The sequence below is a fragment of the Kogia breviceps genome, chromosome 6, assembly GCF_026419965.1.
Source record: "Kogia breviceps isolate mKogBre1 chromosome 6, mKogBre1 haplotype 1, whole genome shotgun sequence".
Lineage (NCBI taxonomy): Eukaryota > Metazoa > Chordata > Mammalia > Artiodactyla > Physeteridae > Kogia > Kogia breviceps.
In genome coordinates, this window is record NC_081315.1 from 74,813,484 (window position 1) to 74,832,762 (window position 19,279).

The window sequence follows — 19,279 nt, forward strand, 5'->3', positions numbered from 1 at the left end:
CCTAAGCATGGAATTAGAAACCTTTAAACTGCATTTAGTCAAGTTATGGGCTTTGGGATCAGTAATTATGATGTTGATAATAATCATAAATGTCAAACAGCAAAGTTTCAGGTTTTTATTTATTGCATGAAATAATCATAGAGATTGTTAACATGTAACTAATGTATTTTGCATTAGGGTGATCATTCAGTTGACATGACTGTTTCTCACAGTAAAATTATATAGTACAAAACCATTTACTCTTCCCACTGTGTCCTGACTACCTCCTCTCTCCCACCTTAGTCTGGATTCAGGGTTTTTATAGTGTATGATAAATGAGCTGTTTACTAATTTTTTGTTGAAGTAAAACAAAAATTTGGATTATTGGGATTTATTATTTGGGGGCACCTGGCTCATCCTTGTTTTTGTTTGTTAAACAGGAAAAGGACCAGCGCAGCCTAGACATAAACACTGCCAAGTGCATGTTGGGACTGTTATTAGGAAAAATCTGGCCCCTTTTTCCAGTTTTTCACCAATTCTTAGAGGTACTAAATTGTTATTTTATGGAATGTATGTTTGCTTGCTTAGAACAACCAAGTATACTTTATTTAACTCTTTTATGTAATTTTCTGTTTGTTGTACTTTTCTGCCTGTAGGAACTGTGGTGGCGTAATTGCCGTCAGTGAGCACCTCCCTGCGTTCTGAGTGTGCCCGTGTGTGCATTGCATGTGCCGCACCGCTCCCCAGTACAAACGCGTCAGAGGCAGCGCGGCTCTGTCCTTTCCTCTCTTGTCCCCATGTTAAAAGCTTGCTTTTGTTTAGATTTCCTGCTCTCTATAACAAGAGTAAAACAAGATTTACTTTCTTTTGTGGCTTTAGGTGAAGTTCTACTTTTATGAAGCAAACGTTAGAGAACAGCCACCTGCCTTCTCACTAAATTAAGTTTGTAATGTATTCTTATGTACGCTTATCTCCAAGTAGCTTGGGGACCTAGATCAATCTAAGTGGCAAACTCCTTCAGACAGCATCTCCTGCAGTTTAAATTTTCTTCACATTTGTGTTAGAAGTAATCCAGCACTTTCCTCTCTCATTGTCGTTCGTTTGCTTTAAGTATTAGTGATAGAAATTTTGAGCTGTTGGTTTTTAAGAACGGGCTTTGATGCAGTGTGTGTAATAACTCTGCAGGACCTAAAAGAATCTGAGATGTAAGTTTTGAGTTACGTGGGTTGTCATGTCATGTAGAGCATCCTTCTTGCCCTCCAGTCCCAGGCCCCTTTAAAAAATGCTTTCTGCTTGAAAGGATGAGGGTGTTGCATCTTTGAGAAAATCCTGGGCCTTCCCCTGACTCCAGCTTCACTCTTGAAATGATCTTCCTTACAACTTACTTGGTGTAATGGTCCAGAAAAACTTCCAACTGATAGGATTCTTTGAGAACTATTATTAAAAATGGCTTTTAACATTACTAACTGGGACTCCTGAAGAAAGGTATAAAAACTAGTTTTTAATATAAGAAGTACTTGTTTACTTGTACTTGTGACAACCCATATTTACCGGTGATCTGTTCCAGTTTCTCTGACAACCTTAAGAAGTGTTAGCTTTGTTTGGAAAATGAGTAGAAACAGGTTCCTATTCTCAGAGAGTTGGGCAGAATTTGAGCCCAGGTGTGAAGGGTTCTGTAGCTGAAGACCTTGCCGCCAGCAAATTTTGACTTCGCACAGTTCCAGGAGCACCATCAACTGTTTCGGTGACTGGGTTTTGCTTTTAGTTGCTTAGAAAGTTAAACTTGTGGTCTGTGCTTTGCTCTCTCTCTTATATTAGTTTGCATTTTTCTTTGAAAAGGGCACAATCCTTTCATTTGAGCTTTTCTTGTGTTTGCATCGTCCAAACTGTTGGTGCAGCTTTCTTTGCTTTTAAGTACTTGTTTTGTTTTCCTGTGTTCCTGATTTTAGTGGCGAGGGGTTGTTTTGTTTGTTTGTTTGTTTTTGCGGTACGCGGGCCTCTCACCGCTGTGGCCTCTCCCGTTGCGGAGCACAGGCTCCGGACGCGCAGGCTCAGCGGCCATGGCTCACGGACCCAGCCTCTCCGTGGCATGTGGGATCTTCCCGGACCGGGGCACGAACCCGCGTCCCCTGCATCGGCAGGCGGACTCTCAACCACTGCGCCGCCAGGGAAGCCCGTGGCGAGGGTTTTTAAACATTGTTGGACTGGGTTTTATTTTAAAATCTTTATATAGGAATACTGTATTTTAAAATATGCATGTGGCATATTTCTTGTCTGGGAGGAAGAGAAAAACTAGTTCATCGCTATTCTGAGTTCTTTTATGATCAGACTCAAGTTCTGAATTATTAGAGCAGTAACTCTTCAGTGGCTAGACTGCCTCGTCCTGAGACCGCTTGCAGCACTTAGCAAGGTCTTGTTGAGTCAACCCACCACTGCGTGCGCTGTAAGCTAACAGCTTGACAGTGAGCATGCCGTTCGTGTCAGAGGCTATTAATGGGAGCAACTCTTTATTTAGCACTTACTGTGTGCCAAGCACTAAATAAGGTACTTTGCGTGAATTGCAGAAGTTATCTCTTGCCACAAGTTATCCTTGCCACATCTATGTGGGATAGGAATTATCGCTCTTTTATGTAAAAGGGTTTCTGCCGTTTAGAAATTTCACTTCTGGGGATGTAAAATTGTGTTTCTTTGATGTACTTGTTGTTTTGTGTTGAGCCCCCATAATATTTTTGTAATGAAAATTGTCATCTGAAGCTCCCCTCTTGCTCTCTCTCACCCTTCTCCTAGATTGGTGCTGACTTCCCTGGTGGTCCAGTGGTTAGATTGGTGCTTAACGTACCTCAGGTGGAAAGAGTTAACCTTCGTGAACTTTATTAAATTGATTGTTACAGCAGTTGAAACCATCTCATTTGTTAATTGTGTGTGTCAATAATTCATACTACTTTTCCCTCCACCAGCAATCAAAATATAAAGTTATAAACAAAGACCAGTGGTGCAATGTGCTAGAGTTTAGTAGAACAATTAACCTTGACCTCAGCAACTACGATGAAGATGGAGCATGTAAGTACCGGGCAGGTGTTCGCCCGCCCTCCCCCCGCCCCTGCACATTTGCTCATCTGCCTCATTGTGAGAAGCCTCATAGCCATGTTGTTCTCTCTCTCTCTTCAGGGCCAGTTTTGTTGGACGAGTTTGTGGAATGGTATAAAGACAAACAGATGTCCTAGGACTTTATGCATAGCAGCGAGAGAGTCACTGTTACCACAGTTATGTCAACCATTAGCCATAAATTGCTGTTTGTATCCAAGCGCATGCTGCTTTTCTTGCACTGTCTCCCTTTGGCAGGGACGTGTTGGTGTTTGCTATTGAATGGGCCAGCTCTGCTTGCTGTGTAGCATTGTTCTCTTGGAAGGCTGCTTTGCAGTTTGTATTTACACTACAGATTGGTGAATTTGCCAACGTCCTCACTGTGATTATGTGTATATTGCTGTTTAAATTTTGTATATGTGTATAAAAAGAAGCTTCACCTAGAGATTATTTCTGCAAAAATGTATTGTAAAATAATTTTTGTGGCATATTTCTAGTCCCTTTTTTCAGATGAACCAATTATACATTTATTTGGTCTCAAATGTAGCATTTCAGAAAACAAGACAGAACAACTGTTACCATATGCAAATGTTGCCAGAATTAACCTTATTGTTTAAGAGGCCAACTTTGGAAGGAGGTAGGAGTCATATAACTTTTCAGAGGCATATGCCAAATATAATTTGGTTTACTTAAATATTAGCATTTTTAAATGGTGGAAGTTAGAGTAATTGAACATACAGACACATACTATGCCACAAATCATTTCCACCATGCAGGGTATAGGTTTTGATTTTTCTAATGTGAAACCTAGCATGGTTTGACTATAGGTACAGATGAACAAATTAAAATCGCATCTTTTTTTTTCCATTGGTTTTAAACTTTTGTAAACGTTTTTAGTGTTATTTTTTTCTTTTGCATTCTTCTAGTCAGTGTTTGGTCTGCTGATGCTTTCTATGCCATTCTAAGTAAAATTTATTTTGCCGCCTCCATGAAAACCTAATGGTTTGCTGGCAATTTATAACTGCAGAGCACTTTTAGTTGTGGCTTGAATTTTTAGTTAAGCTTTCATGGTGTTTAATTCTCTAGTTTTGAGGGGGAAAGAACTATACTATAAGTGAGAGGTGTTTTGTTTTGTTTTCCATTTTTGTTTCTTTCACGCTAGGCTTTTACTGGCAGAATGTCCATTGCAGGCAGTGGACACGTCACCACCAGCATTGAGCTAAAATCTCTATTACACAGTAGGACCTTTCCTGGAGGGGCCGCTCATCATTACCTGAGTAATGTGTACAGAGAGGTGATAGCCATTAATTTATGTGGATGAGGAAACAAGCGTAAACAGGACGGTAGTTTTAGGTTTGTATTTTATGTCTTTTTTTTTTTTTCCCTTGTCTTACCCTTCTCAAGGAAATGTATAAATAACATGTTTCTCCCTCAACTATCTGGTGCTATTGAATGACTAATTTAGTCCCTAAAGTTTTGTGAAAACACAAAAGTCTGACGACTTAAACCAAGTGAAAGCTAATGGTGCATTTAAACAAGTGAATGCCTAGTTATGAGCAAAATCCATGATTGAACATGCAGTGGTTGGAAGAGGTTACGATTATTTCAAAATCTGGCCCCAAAACCTTTTGGGTCAAATGTGAACCTCTAAATGGCATTAAATGAGTAAAGCACACAGACAATGCTACTCTTGACCATGATTTCACAGTTTTTTTTGCCAACAGTGTTCAGATTTTCATATTATTTCATATTGTTATTTTTTTCCCTAACTGAACCACTGAAGACAGGAATTTTGTATGTATATACAGTGTGTGTGTGCGTATACAAAATCATGATATGGTAGAATGAAATTACTTCCTTTTTCTACCGAATAGAAAGGTTTGGTTTGCTGTGAAATATACCAGAAGTTGGAAAAACTCTGTAGTGATTAAGCATACTTAACCATTCCTTGTTGAGAAGTTGTAGACTCCCTTCTACCTTATACATTCATACCAGTTTGCACAAATTCCTATCTGCAAAGGATAGAAGATGTTGAGCAAGCACTGCTCCTGAGACCAACACGTTGAAAGGGCTTCCGTTCTGATGGGCGCCTGCTACTCCAGTGGCGATTGGCCATAGGCAGGTTCCAATCTGTTGAAAACTTGAGTCATTTTCAAAAGGATCCCATAAAGTTAACAAATTACACTTTAAAGGCAGCAGTTCTTAAATTTGATTAACTCTAGTTTTGTTTAAAGCAAATATAAATCATAGATGAAATTGGTTTAAAAGTTATCATTAGAAACTGGAGAATTTTTTAAACACTGAAGCACAGTTAATCCTAAAACAAAAGGATTGTTACAGGGAAGATGTTACATTTTAACCACAATGGACATTTTGATGATAGGGGTTTTGGAAAAGCCAAATAACTATTTCATGATGTACCTAATATGGAAATAAGTATTCCAAAGGGATAATCTTGCATATTTAGAGAAGTCCAAGTAATCTTTGAACTCCCTTGAAAAATAAATCTTTGTGACTGCAGAGTGCTTGCCCTTGGTTTTCTTGATTCTGTGCAGTTATTTTTAAGGGGAAGAAGAGGGGCCAGGGTAATATACTTTTTCTTAAAAATGTCCCTCAGTTACATAAGCACTTGTTTATGGGTGAATGCCAAGTGAATGAGGGTGCCTTTTTCTGGTTTTTCTTTCTCACCTACGTCTCCCCCCTTTCTCTTTCCATCATGTTTTGAACTCCACGTTGCAATACTCTGTCATAATAGAATGCAACTTTTAGATGTTTACTGCTGCGGTAGGTCGGAAATTTCCTTATTTGATTTGCCATAAACACCCTCTATAACATTACATGCAGCTTATTTGAAGCAAGACCTCTGAATTAAGTTTTTATAAATCTGACTAGACAGACCTCTAGATTAACAACAAACTTCTGTTGCCTCTCAGTCTCCATCTTAACAGTGCTTTTGAAGTTTATACAGAAAGCTTTAAAAGTTAGTTTGTGCCCTTGGTTTTTATTCTTACAACTGCTAAAATACCTCTGTACGCCTTATCTTTTATTCTTTCATACGTTGTATAATAAATGTATAGAATTCATTGACCAACTGAAAGGTTGGGTGTCTGTAAATGAGACCAAAACGTGGGTTGCTTTTTTTCATGAATTCATTTCTCTTGGGGGTTACTGTTAGTGAACAGCAGCTAACCTGTAACTGTGAATGCTTCGTGTCGTCAGTATTTGCATTACCTTCATAAACGTGTGCAAGTCCTGTGACTCCCAGCTTAACTGAAATACTGTTATGCCATCTAACTTGAGTACAGCAAACTGGTTTTAGGTTTTAATGGAATTGATGTAAAACGATACCCCATAAATAAAAAGTATTTGTGTTTGGTTTCAGAACTGATTTGTCAATTCTTTCTTCTCTTCTCTGACTTTTTCTTTAAACATCTCTTAAGGTAGTTTCAAACTATTTAGTTTTTTAATCTTTTTTGCTTTTCCCCAACTTTTTATATGGAAAAATTTCAAAGCTACGGAAAAAACGCAAGAATAACATAATGAGCTCTCATATATCTATCACCTACGTTTTCCATTGTTCACATTTTGCCACATTCTCTGTGCCACTCTGTGTGTGTGTGTGTGTACTTCTCCCTATAAATAGAGAGATGGAATTTTTTCTGAACTGTCCTAAAGTAAGTTACATTATGACACTCCATGTTTTGAAACAAGGACATTCTTATAACCACAATACACTGCTCACACTCAAGAAATATAACATTGATACAATACTGTTACCTAATATACAGTCCAGATGAAAATCTCTCCTTGGTACCAAGAATGGCCTTGAGAATTATTTTATTTTTAATCCAGGGATAAGCAATGCATTTAGTCATCATGCATCTTCAGTTTCCTTTAACCTAGAGTAGTTCCAGATACAGTATTTTAATAAGACAGTACAAACAGTCTCCTCAGCCAAAGAGGAAAAAAAATTAAACATTTTAAAATAAAATTAAAAATTTACTGCTGTATGTTGAGTATTTCTAAACATCGAACTAATAACCTAGTGCTTACCATGTGCCAGGAGCCAGATAGAAATGACCATTTTTACTATCTCCAAGTCTACCACCCACTTAGTTTGTAAGTATGTGTCAGCATTGGTCACCACTTTCTAAAATTGTCCTACGCTAGAATCTTACCTCCCTGATGGTGGGACCTCCAGCTCAGAGTGGATGCCCAGAAAATGGATGAGGAAGGAAGCAAGTCACATGGCCAAGAATTGTCGGGACCTAAGAAACCTCGTGTAGAGATCACAGAATCCAGGAAGGACTGATACAGATGTTAAGATTTTTAGAAGCTTGAAAACGAGAGGAGGTAGAGAACAAGATTCTTAAAAACACAGGATCCAGGTACACTTATTTTTTCCTTGGGGGCCATTTTATTTTATTTAACATCTTTATAGGAGTATAGTTGCTTTACAATGTTGTGTTAGTTTCTGCTGTATAACAAGGTATATCAGCTATACATACACATATATCCCCATATCACCTGCCTCTTGTGTATCCCTCCCACCCTCCCTATCCCACCCCTCTAGGTAGTCACAGAGCACGGAGCTGATCTCCCTGTGCTATGCGGCTGCTTCCCACTAGCTATTTATTTTATATTTGGTAGTGTATATATGTCCATGCCCCTCTCTCTCTTCGTCCCAGCTTTCCCTTCCCCCTTCCTGTGTCCTCAAGTCCATTCTGTACATCTGCATCTTTATTCCTGTCCTGCCCCTAGGTTCTTCAGAACCTTTTTTTTTTTTTAGATTCCATATGTATGTGTCAGTATACAGTATTTGTTTTTCTGACTTACTTCACTCTGTATGACAGTCTCTAGGTCCATCCACCTCACTACAAATAACTCAATTTTGTTTCTTTTGATGGTTGAGTAATATTCCATTGTATGTATGTGGCACATCTTCTTTATCCATGCATCTGTCAGTGGACTCTTAGGTTGCTTCCACATCCTGGCTATTGTAAATAGTGCTGCAGTGAACATTGTGATACATGACTCTTTTTGAATTACGATTTTCTCAGGGTACATGCCCAGTAGTGAGATTGCTGGGTTGTATGGTAGTTCTATTTTTAGTTTTTTAAGGAACCTCCATACTGTTCTCCAAAGTGGCTGTATCAATTTAGATTCCCACCAACAGTGCAAGAGGGTTCCATTTTCTCCACACCCTCTCCAGCATTTATTGTTTGTAGATTTTTTCATGATGGCCATTCTGATCACTGTGAGGTGATACCTCATTGTAGTTTTGATTTGCATTTCTCTAATGATTAGTGATGTTGAGCATCCGTTCATGTGTTTGTTGGCAATCTGTATAACTTCTTTGGAGAAATTTCCAGTTAGGTCTTCTGCCCATTTTTGGATTGGGTTGTATGTTTTTTTGATATTGAGCTGCTTGTATATGTTGGAGATTAATCCTTTGTCAGTTGCTTCATTTGCAGATATTTTCTCCCATTGTGAGGGTTGTCTTTTCATCTTGTTTATGGTTTCCTTTTCTGTGCAAAAACCTTTAAGTTTCATTAGGTCCCATTTGTTTATTTTTGTTTTTATTTCCATTACTCTAGGAGGGGGGTCAAAAAGGATCTTGCTGTGATTTATGTCCTAGAGTGTTCTGCCTATGTTTTCCTCTAAGATTTTATAGTGTCTGCCCTTACATGTAGGTCTTTAATCCATTTTGAGTTTATTTCTGTGTATGGTGTTAAGGAGTGTTCTAATTTCATTCTTTACATGTAGCTGTCCAGTTTTCCCAACACCACTTATTGAAGAGGCTGTCTTTTCTCCATTGTATACTCTTGCCTTCTTTATCAAAGATAAGGTGACCATGTGTACATGGGTTTATCTCTGGGCTTTCTGTCCTGTTCCATTGGTCTATATTTCTGTTTTTGTGCCAGTAGCATACTGTCTTGATTACTGTAGCTTTGTAGTATAGTCTGAAGTCAGGGAGCCTGATTCCTCCAGCTCTGTTTTTTCTTTCTCAAGATTGCTTTGGCTATTTGGGGTCTTTTGTGTTTGCATACAAATTGTGCAATTTTTTGTTCTAGTTCTGTGAAAAGTGCCATTGGTTGTTTGATAGGGATTGCATTGAATATGTAGATTGCTTTGGGTGGTATGGTCATTTTCACCACGTTGATTCTTCCAATCCAAGAACATGGTATATCTCTCCATCTGTTGGTATCATCTTTAATTTCTTTCATCAGTGTCTTATAGTTTTCTGCATCCAGGACTTTTGTCTCCTTCGGTAGGTTTATTCCTAGGTATTTGATCTTTTTTTGCAATGGTAAATGGGAGTGTTTCCTTAATTTGACTTTCAGATTTTTCATCAGTGTATAGGAATGCAAGAGAATTCTGTGCATTAATTTTGTATCCCACTACTTTACCAAATTCATTGATTAGCTCTAGTAGTTTTCTGGTAGCATCTTTAGGATTCTCTATGTATAGTATCATGTCATCTGCAAACAGTGACAGTTTTACTTCTTCTTTTCCGATTTGGATTCCTTTTATTTATTTTTTGTCTCTGATTGCTGTGGCTAAAACTTCCAAAACTATGTTGAATAATAGTGGTGAGAGTGGGTAACCTTGTCTTGTTCCTGATCTTAGTGGAAATGGTTTCAGTTTTTCACCATTGAGAATGATGTTTGCTGTGGGTTTGTCATATATGGCCTTTATTATGTTGAGGTAAGTTCCCTCTCTGCCTACTATCTGGAGAGTTTTTATCATAAATGGGTGTTGAATTTTGTTGAAAGCTTTTTCTGCATCTGTTGAGATTACCATATGGTTTTTGTTTGTTTGTTTGTTTTTGCGGTATGCGGGCCTCTCACTGTTGTGACCTCTCCCATTGTGGAACACAGGCTCCAGACGCGCAGGCTCAGCAGCCATGGCTCACAGGCCTAGCCACTCTGTGGCATGTGGGATCTTCCCAGACCGGGGCACAAACCTGTGTCCCCTGCATCGGCAGGCGGACTCTCAACCACTGTGCCACCAGGGAAGCCCTACCATATGGTTTTCATCCTTTAGTTAGTTAATATGGTGTATCACATTGATTGATTTGTGTATATTGAAGAATCATTGCATTCCTGGGATAAACCCCACTTGATCATGGTGTATGATCCTTTTACTGTGCTGCTGGACTCTGTTTGTTAGTATTTTGTTGAGGATTTTTGCATCTATGTTCATCAGTGATATTGGCCTGTAGTTTTCTTTCTTTGTGACATCTTTGTCTGGTTTTGGGATCAGGTTGGTGGTGGCCTCATAGAATGAGTTTGGGAGTGTTCCTGCCTCTGCTGTATTTCGGAAGAGTTGGAGAAGGATGGGTGTTAGCTCTTCTCTAAATGTTTGATAGAATTCACCTGTGAATCCTTCTGGTCCTGGGCTTTTGTTTGTTGGGAGATTTTTAATCACAATTTCAATTACAGTGTTTGTGATTGTTCTGTTTATATTTTCTATTTCTTCCTGATTCAGTCTCAGAAGGTTATGCTTTTCTAAGAATGTGTCCATTTCTTCCAGTTTGTCCATTTTATTGCCATATAGTTGCTTGTAGTAACCTCTCATGATCCTTTGTATTTCTGCAGTGTCAGTTGTTACTTCTGCTTTTTCATTTCTGATTCTATTGACTTGAGTCTTTGATGAGTCTGGCTAATGGTTTATCAATTTTGTTTATCTTCTCAAAGAACCAGCTTTTAGTTTTACTGATCTCTGCTATCGTTTCCTTCATTTCTTTTTCATTTATTTCTGATCTTATGTTTATGATTTCTTTCCTTCTGCTAACTTTGGGGTTTTTTTGTTCTATCTTTAATTGCTTTAGGTGTAAGGTTAGATTGTTTATTTGAGATGTTTCTTGTTTCTTAAGGTAGGATTGTATTGCTATAAACTTCCCTCTTAGAGCTGCTTTTGCTGCATCCCATAGGTTTTTGGTCATCATGTTTTCATTGTCATTTGTTTCTAGGTATTTCTTGTTTTCCTCTTTGATTTCTTCAGTGATCTCTTGGTTATTTTGTAGTGTATTGTTTAGCCTCCATGTGTTTGTATTTTTTACAGATTTTTTCCAGTAATTGATATCTAGTCTCATAGCGTTGTGGTCAGAAAAGATACTTGATATGATTTCAGTTTTTTAAAATTTACCAAGGCTTGATTTGTGATCCAAGATACGATCTATTCTGGAGAATGTTCCATGAGCACTTGAAAAGAAAGTGTATTCTGTTGTTTTTGGATGGAATGTCCTATAAATATCAATTAAGTCCATCTTGTTTAATGTATCATTTAAAGCTTGTGTTTCTTTATTTATTTTCATTTTGGATGATCTATCCGTTGGTGAGAGTGGGGTGTTAAGGTCCCTAACTATGATTGTGTTACTCTCAATTTCCCCTTTTATGGCTGTTAGCATCTGCCTTATCCTTATGCCTTATTGAGGTGCTCCTATGTTGGGTGCATAAATATTTACAGTTGTTATATCTTCTTCTTGGATTGATCCCATGATCATTATGTAGTATCCTTTGTCTCTTGTAATAGTCTTTATTTTAAAGTCTATTTTGTCTGATATGAGAATGCTACTCCAGCTTTCTTTTGACTTCCATTTGCATGGAATATCTTTCCATCCCCTAACTTTCAGTCTGTATGTGTCCCTAGGTCTGAAGTGGGTCTCTTGTAGACAGCATATATATGGGTCTTGTTTTTGTATCCATTCAGCCAGTCTGTGTATTTTGGTTGGAGCATGTAATCCATTTACATTTAAGGTAATTATCGATATGTATGTTCCTTTTCCATTTTCTTAATTGTTTTGGTTTTTATTTGTTTATTTATTTATTTATTTATTGTGGTACGCGGGCCTCTCACTGTTGTGGCCTCTTCTGTTGCAGAGCACAGGATCCAGATGCACAGGCTCAGTGGCCATGGCTCACGGTTCAGCCGCTCCGCAGCATGTGGGATCTTCCCGGACCAGGGCACAAACCCACGTTCCCTGCATTGGCAGGTGGATTCTCAACCACTGTGCCACCAGGGAAGCCCTGTTTTCGTTTTTTTTTTTTTTTTTTTATTGTAGGTCTTTTCCTTCTCTTGTGTTTACTGCCTAGAGAAGTTCCTTTAGCATTTGTTGTAAAGCTGGTTTGATGGTGCTGAATTCTCTTAGCTTTTGCTTGTCTGTAAAGGTTTTAATTTCTCTGTCAAATCTGAATGAGATCCTTGCTGGGCAGAGTAATCTTGGTTATAGGTTTTTCCCTTTCATCACTTTAAATATGTCCTGCCACTCCCTTCTGGCTTGCAGTGTTTCTGCTGAAAGATCAGCTGTTAACCTTATGGGGATTCCCTTGTATGTTATTTGTTGCTTTTCCCTTGCTGCTTTTAATATTTTCTCTTTGTGTTTAATTTTTGATCACTTGATTAATATGTGTCTTGGCATGTTTCTCCTTGGATTTTCCTGTATGGGGCTCTTTGCGTTTCCTGGACTTGATTGACTACTTCCTTTCCCATATTAGGGAAGTTTTCAACTATAATCTCTTCAAATATTTTCTCGGTCCCTTTCTTTTTCTCTTCTCTTCTGGGACCCATATAATTCGAATGTTGGTGTGTTTAATGTTGCCCCAGAGGTCTCTGAGACTGTCCTCAATTCTTTTCATTCTTTTTTCTTTATTCTGCTCTTTGGTAATTATTTCCACTGTTTTATCTTCCAGGTCACTTATCCTTTCTTCTGCCTTAGTTATTCTGCTATTGATTCCTTCTAGATAATTTTTAATTTCATTTATTGTTCATCTTTTGTTTGTTTGCTCTTTAGTTCTTCTAGGTCATTGTTAAACGTTTCTTGTTTTTTTTCTCCATTCTATTTCCATGATTTTAGATCATCTTTACTGTCATTACTCTGAATTCTTTTTCACGTAGAATACCTATTTCCTCTTCATTTGTTTGGTCTGGTGGGTTTTTATCCTGCTCCTTCATCTTTGCATATTTCTCTCTCTTCTCATTTTGTTTAACTTACTGCGTTTGAGGTCTCTTTTTCGTAGGCTGCAGGTTTGTAGTTCCCGTTGTTTTGGTGTCTGCCCCCAGTGGGTAAGTTTGGTTCAGTGGGTTGTGTAGGCTTCCTGGTGGAGGGGACTAGTGCCTGTGTTCTGGTGGATGAGTCTGGATCTTGTCTTTCTGGTGGGCAGCACCACGTCTGGTGGTGTGTTTTGGGGTGTCTGTGAACTTATGATTTTAGGCAGCCTCTCTGCTAATGGGTGGGGTTGTGTTCCTGTCTTGCTAGTTGTTTGGCATGGGGTGTCCAGCACTGGAGCTCTCTGGTCATTGAGTGGAGCTGGGTCTTAGCGTTGAGATGGAGATCTCTGGGAGAGCTCTTGCTGATTGATATTATGTGGGGCCAGGAGGTCTCTGGTGGTCCAGTGTCCTGAACTCGGCTCTCCCACCTCAGAGCCTCAGGCCTGACGTCCAGCCGGAGCACCAAGTCCCTGTCAGCCACACGGCTTAATGAAGAAACGCTGCAATGCAGTGATGGCGTGACCGGAAGTCCTCACTGTTTTAATTGGTGATGTAGCTGGTTCATTCAACTATAGCTTGGGCCAAAAGCTGTGGGTCAGACCAGGAAAATTTCTGTTCTTCCAGACATCCACAAAGATTGGGGATGGGTGGTAGATGGAGATAAAGGAAAATTCTGACCCTGAATTGCTGGAAAGCAGTGGGAGGTGAGAAATCTTAGGACAGGGAATTCTTAATCTGGGCTACAGCAAACAGTAGGAAGTCATGAGGCAATTATCCACTAATAGTAAATAGGAATGCGAGATGTATTATTCTCCAGGCAATACTAGTCGTCCACCTAAAAATTAATAGGAATTGAATTAAAGTTCTCCAGCAAGGTGACTGGAACAAGGTAGACTGGAGAGAAATTAAGTCACTAATGCTTGCTCCAGATGAAAAACCCAGCTGAAGTGCATTGCAGACCTATAAGGGAAAAATTTACAGGAAGGTCACTCTAAAGGAAGGGTGTTTTTAAAGATAGCTTTTTGAAATGATGGAACAAAGGAAAGAGAACCAAAAGATGAACCACATAACCCCGGCCCCACCCCACCCCCCCAAAAAGGGAAGATCGTTGAGTTGGCTCCAGGGCTATAAAAGTGAGGAGGAAAATAGCTACTTCTGGACTTTCTTCATGTGTCTGAACCTACGGGAAGGCAGGACCTGTTTTCCATGATGCTGTAAGGTGGGTTACATCATACTGAAATGACTCATTTGAATGTTATCCCCAAATTCTGATGTGAAAAATAGCTTTTAGGCAGAAGCTTAGAGAAAAGCTTTTGAGATTCCTTTAGAAAAGAATTGCCTGTGGAACTTCGCTATAGCTAGAAGGGAAAAAAAACTATCACGTGAGGAAGTAATACATCAAGCTTTCTGGCCCTGTCTACTTAGCTAAGCTTGTAGGGCAGAAGATTATCCAAAATAAGGCACGTTCGCCACTTTTGGCACATTCAGCAGAAAATAGTTTGGTTTTTTTTCCCCCTGAATTTGTTCCTAACATTTATCTTCGATTGCCTTAACGAAAAATCATCCCAAGTATAGAAGTACTTGCTTAGAAATTATGGTGAGTGAGTAAGTAGGCTGTGCTGAGAATAATAATTGGAAACTGAAAAAAAAAATGACTATAGTAATTAAATGGAAATTTTTTTAAAACACCATTTAAAATGTAAATCTCTTCTCCCAAAGAAATGTATTCAATCCTTTGAAGAAAATTCTTTTGTAATCACTCTGAAGAATGTGGATTGTGAAGAACCCTGGCTGTGAGAAGGTAAGCTGCGGAAGTTTGGTTTTTCCTCTGACACTTTCCAGCAGAGACATCTCAGAATTGCCTGAATTTGAATATCTGAAATTCAAACTAGTGTTCTCTAGAAGTCTTAGGATAAATGTATGGTGATTAAAGAGAGCTGCAGCTGTACTTGTTACCAAGGAACTAACTCACCAAAGAGTTTTGGACCAACTTTTAATAGTATATTGAAAGCCGCTACATTTTGTCTCTAACTGCTTATTATTTATTTTGGCTTCATTACCTGTCATGGTTCCTACATGTTCCGTCTCAAGAGTAGGACTTGGACAAGGGTTATCCTTCGCATGTACTCCCAGAATCACCACATAAAATAATAGGTACCTTTTAACAACCTATTCTGCATGTCTTAAAGTGCTCGTAAATCCTTCCAAACCTTATTCCTCCTCCATCAAGGTTGATTTTCAGATTCTCAATATAATCATCTTTATTAACTTTAATTGTATGTTTAGGCAGAATTCCTATGTGAAATTGGGAACGTAAGCATTAAAATTTATAAGTGTACAGAGAGAGGACCAGGGTAAATAGAAAATCAACAGACTGAAGAATTAGGAAGGACCTCTGGTTGGGTGGTCTTCTGCTAATTGGGCATAAGTGGCATCAACCACTTATATATGGTAGACCAGAAAGACACTGACTCAGTTGGAGCTGAGAGTTCCTTTTGTAGAGTTGAGCATTATAGGGACAGATGGGGACTTATCCAAGGACTGTCCCTAGGGAGGTGCAGCAGTGCACACGAAGATAGCGATGGAGGTGGCAGAGAGGTTGACTGAAGAGCTTGTGGTTGTCACCAAGAGATAGCAATATAATTGATGAAAAGATGCCAACAGAAGAAATCTCCTTTAATGGTAAAGCATATGGAATGTACTGAGGCAGTCGCATAAAGCAAGAGATAATAAAGCATGTTCCCTGGTGGTCCCTGGTGGAGGAACTGCTTCCCAGATCCCCAGAGTTCACCATGGGGATGTCCAGCTCTAGTTAAGTGCAAGGATTCCACCAGGCATGAGATGCTGTCTTTGCCCTCTCATGGGAGGCAGTGGGTGCATAACCGTCTGCTGTCCTCTGGAGCCTTTGGCCATAAGCCTGCCCACCCACCTGATGGGAGGAGCTGATGCAGGACACCCCAGCACATTCCCTGCAGGAGGGGGTGGAAGGCCAGTTGTCCAGGAGCACCCTCCCCAGGCCCAGCTGCTAAGCATTTCGTAGAGGGGAAGACACACATGAGAGGAAGACCCCAAAGGTTCTGGAAGGGGAGTGGGGAGCCGAGGTGCTGGGAGGTGAGAAGGGTCAGACAGCACAGCTTAGTGGAGGGCACCTCCGTGGGGAGAGGTGTGGAGCAATGGGAGGCCAGTGCTGGGTGAGCAGCAAGTTCACCTGAGACCCAGAGCTTGTATTGTGTTTGTGTCAAACACCCACAGAGGCATTGACTGCCCGCATTCAGTTACAGAGAGGGCATGCAGGCTAGCGGAGATCCTGTGCTCTCCCCTCTTCATCAGAAAGGGCATAATTTTCATACAGCATATGTTTTTCTGTGCAATGAGTGTCAAAATCTTTGCAGCTAGGCAGCTGCATTGCTGAGAACTCCCCCTTCCCCCAGCCCCACCCTCCCTGCTATTATAAAAGAATAGGTTGCTGAAGGCACCTGTAACCATCTCTTGCTCCAGAGGTGGAGATTTGGAGATGAGGGAGCAGACTTCCATGGGTCTTTTTAGGCAGCGTATTTTTAAAATTCTGACCACCATGAGATGACATTGCAGGATCCTGAACAAGAGAAAATGAGACTTTTCATCTTTTGGTTCATCATGACTTTAGCACACTGATACCAAATGCATACACGTGGATTTTGTTTTGAGAGTTGGTTGCCAGCAGGCTGTAATGGATTTGAGGGGTGCAGTAAAGAAGACCAGTTGTTGGCTTAATAACATCGTGGAGCTCCTTTCAGAAGATAAGGCGGCCAGCCAGGCAATGTGCTCTACACTGATCTACACTGAAGATCCACTAACTGATCTTCCAGGAGATCAGTTAGTCTCTGAGTAACTTGTCCTAAGTGGCATAGCTGGAAGGTGGGGGAGCTGAGGTTTGAGCCCAGGTGGATGTCTCCACCCAACAATTTGCTGGGGTGCCCACGTGGTGTGGAGAAAGTTGGCCAGGAGGCGGATGGAAGTGTGTAAGCCCTACGTGTGCTGCTTGTTTCTCTGATGAACTTACTGTTCCCCCTCTCCTGCTAATTTTATAGAGAGTTTTGGCCAATTTTTCAGAAGTGGGGATGTTTAGGGATTGGTTGAGCATCAGCCACGGAATTGAAGTCACTGGAGCGAGGCTGTTGCTGACTGACCGATTTCAGAAGTTTGGGGCTGGCTTCCAAAGGCATGGTCTGATGTGTGGCTGTTTGCCAACAGCACCAAGCAATTAATTCTGACACTGTCTAGCTAGAGACAGCATCCGATCCTACAGGTTAAGGGCTCAGTCCCACAGGACTGCACCCACACTTCAGATGCTAATCCCAAGTCCAGGTTATATCACCTGTGCTTCTAGCCAACTGGCTATAAATTTGCTAAATTTCCCACACTGCTTCCTTAGGTTCGATTAATTTGCTGGAGTGGTTCATAGAACTTAGAGAAACACTTACTTACATTACCAGTTTATTATAAAAGAATATAACTCAGGAACAGCCAAATGGAAAAGATGCTTAGGGCAAAGTATGGGGGCACGGAGCTTCCGTGCTTCCTGAGCACCACCGTCCCCAAATCTTCACGTGTTCATCAACCTGAAAGCTCTCTGAACTCTGTCCTTTTGGGTTTTTAAGGAGGCTTCATAATAATAGGCCTGATTCATTTAAATCTTTGGCTATTGGTGATTGAACTCAATCTCCAGCCCCTCTCTGAAGATGAGGGGCTAAGTCTGAAAGTTCCAACCCTCTAATCACAGGGCTGGTTCCCTTGGCAACCAGCCCCTCCTTAAGTTACCTAGGGACTTTCTAAAACCCATCTCATTAACATAGCAAAAGACACCATAATTTCTAGTCACCTAGAGAAATTCGAAGGATTTTAGGAGCTCTGTGTCAGGAACTGGGATGAAGACCAAATACATGTTTCTTATAAATCCCAATATCACATGTGGATCCTGATACAAGGCTGTCACTGATCAATAGAGACAAGTTTAAAATGAGTTCTAGCAGTTACACGTTCCTGTGGCCAATGAACAATCCACTTTTCCCTCCTGTTTCGAATTCGGAGTATTTTCAAGATAAAAGAGGAGAAAAGAGACGGTGATGGAGTGAAGGACTGAAGGAAGAAGGAGGAAGGAGCCCAAAGCACAGGTGGAGGTTTAGGAAAGGGACCAGTTTTCCCAAGACAGCAGACGTTTGTAAATGGGTAGGACGTAGTAAAGAGTTCTCGCCTTACGACCTTGATTTTCTCAGGGACTGACTCAAAGATTTCTACTGAGAGGGAGAAAAAAGAGGTAGGAGTTTCAAGGAAAGAGATGAAAGTTTGGAAGAGCCTCTGGGGAGAATGAGAATGGATGATTAAGGAATAGGCCTCATTGCCCTGAGAGAAATAAAAAGTAAAAATAAGACTAGGCTCTGTAACTGTGGCACAGGAAGAAGTGAAGGATTCAGGACATTAGGTCCAGGTGACATGGCCAGCAGGCTCCAGCCCCCAGCTGGAATTGATATAAAAGGCAGCAGGATTTGGACGTTGGGCTCCTCTGACCTGGGAAACTCCTGTCTCTTTGCAGACTGCTGAGACTACCCACCTCTGGACATGCCTTTTGAGAAATAAGGGAGACCCAGTGAAGACATATCCCCTGACATCCTTGAAGGCTTGCATATACTTTGCATTGTTTTCTAGGTGAAGGGATGGCGAAACAAAGTAGAAGTTTCCATAGCTGAGTTGCCATTCCTACCGGTCTTCAAATCCAGACCAGCCCTGTGGTCAGCCCCGTTCCTGTGGAATGGCCAGAAGACTGGGGCAGAATGACCTCAAGTGTAAGAATTTAGCAGGGAAAGACTGAGGCGGGCATGAGAAACTTAATAAGTTCCTGGAGTGGTGTAATCCAGCCAGGGCTTTCTGTGGCTTTTGAGCTGCAGGCACAATGGAAGATGGCATCTGTGTGATTATTTGGGGGCACTGGAGGGGATCAGCTGGTGGATTAAAAAGGAAAAGTGGGACAAGGGGCATGCTGTGCCTCAGAATTACAATTCCAGGAATACCAGACTACTCGTTACTAATTTGGAACAAACATCAGAGGAGGTCACATTTTTCCAAGGCACAGAGTGAGATACTAAGGTAGAAGGACAATTAATGACCACTTAGGTAAAGAGGACTCATCCAGTGGTGCTCCAGTGGGCCATCTCCAAGGCTAGATTCCTTACTGGCATCTAGGAGA

The 19,279-nt window shown here is 40.5% G+C and overlaps 1 protein-coding gene across 17 annotated transcripts in view; it reads left to right on the top strand.

Moving 5' to 3' along the window:
• The window catches only part of DCUN1D4 (defective in cullin neddylation 1 domain containing 4), a 66,087-nt gene extending 59,640 nt beyond the window's left edge, over positions 1-6,447 (top strand). For all 17 annotated transcript variants that reach the window (XR_010841050.1, XM_067036060.1, XM_067036066.1 and 14 more), the window contains 3 exons: positions 420-524; positions 2,937-3,039; positions 3,148-6,447. Coding sequence is in view for 16 of the 17 variants with exons in the window: in XM_067036060.1 (XP_066892161.1) it covers positions 420-524; positions 2,937-3,039; positions 3,148-3,203 (264 nt within the window). In the remaining variant the exon portion in view is untranslated. The remainder of the gene's footprint in view (positions 1-419; positions 525-2,936; positions 3,040-3,147) is intronic.
• The last annotated feature ends 12,832 nt before the right edge of the window (positions 6,448-19,279 follow it).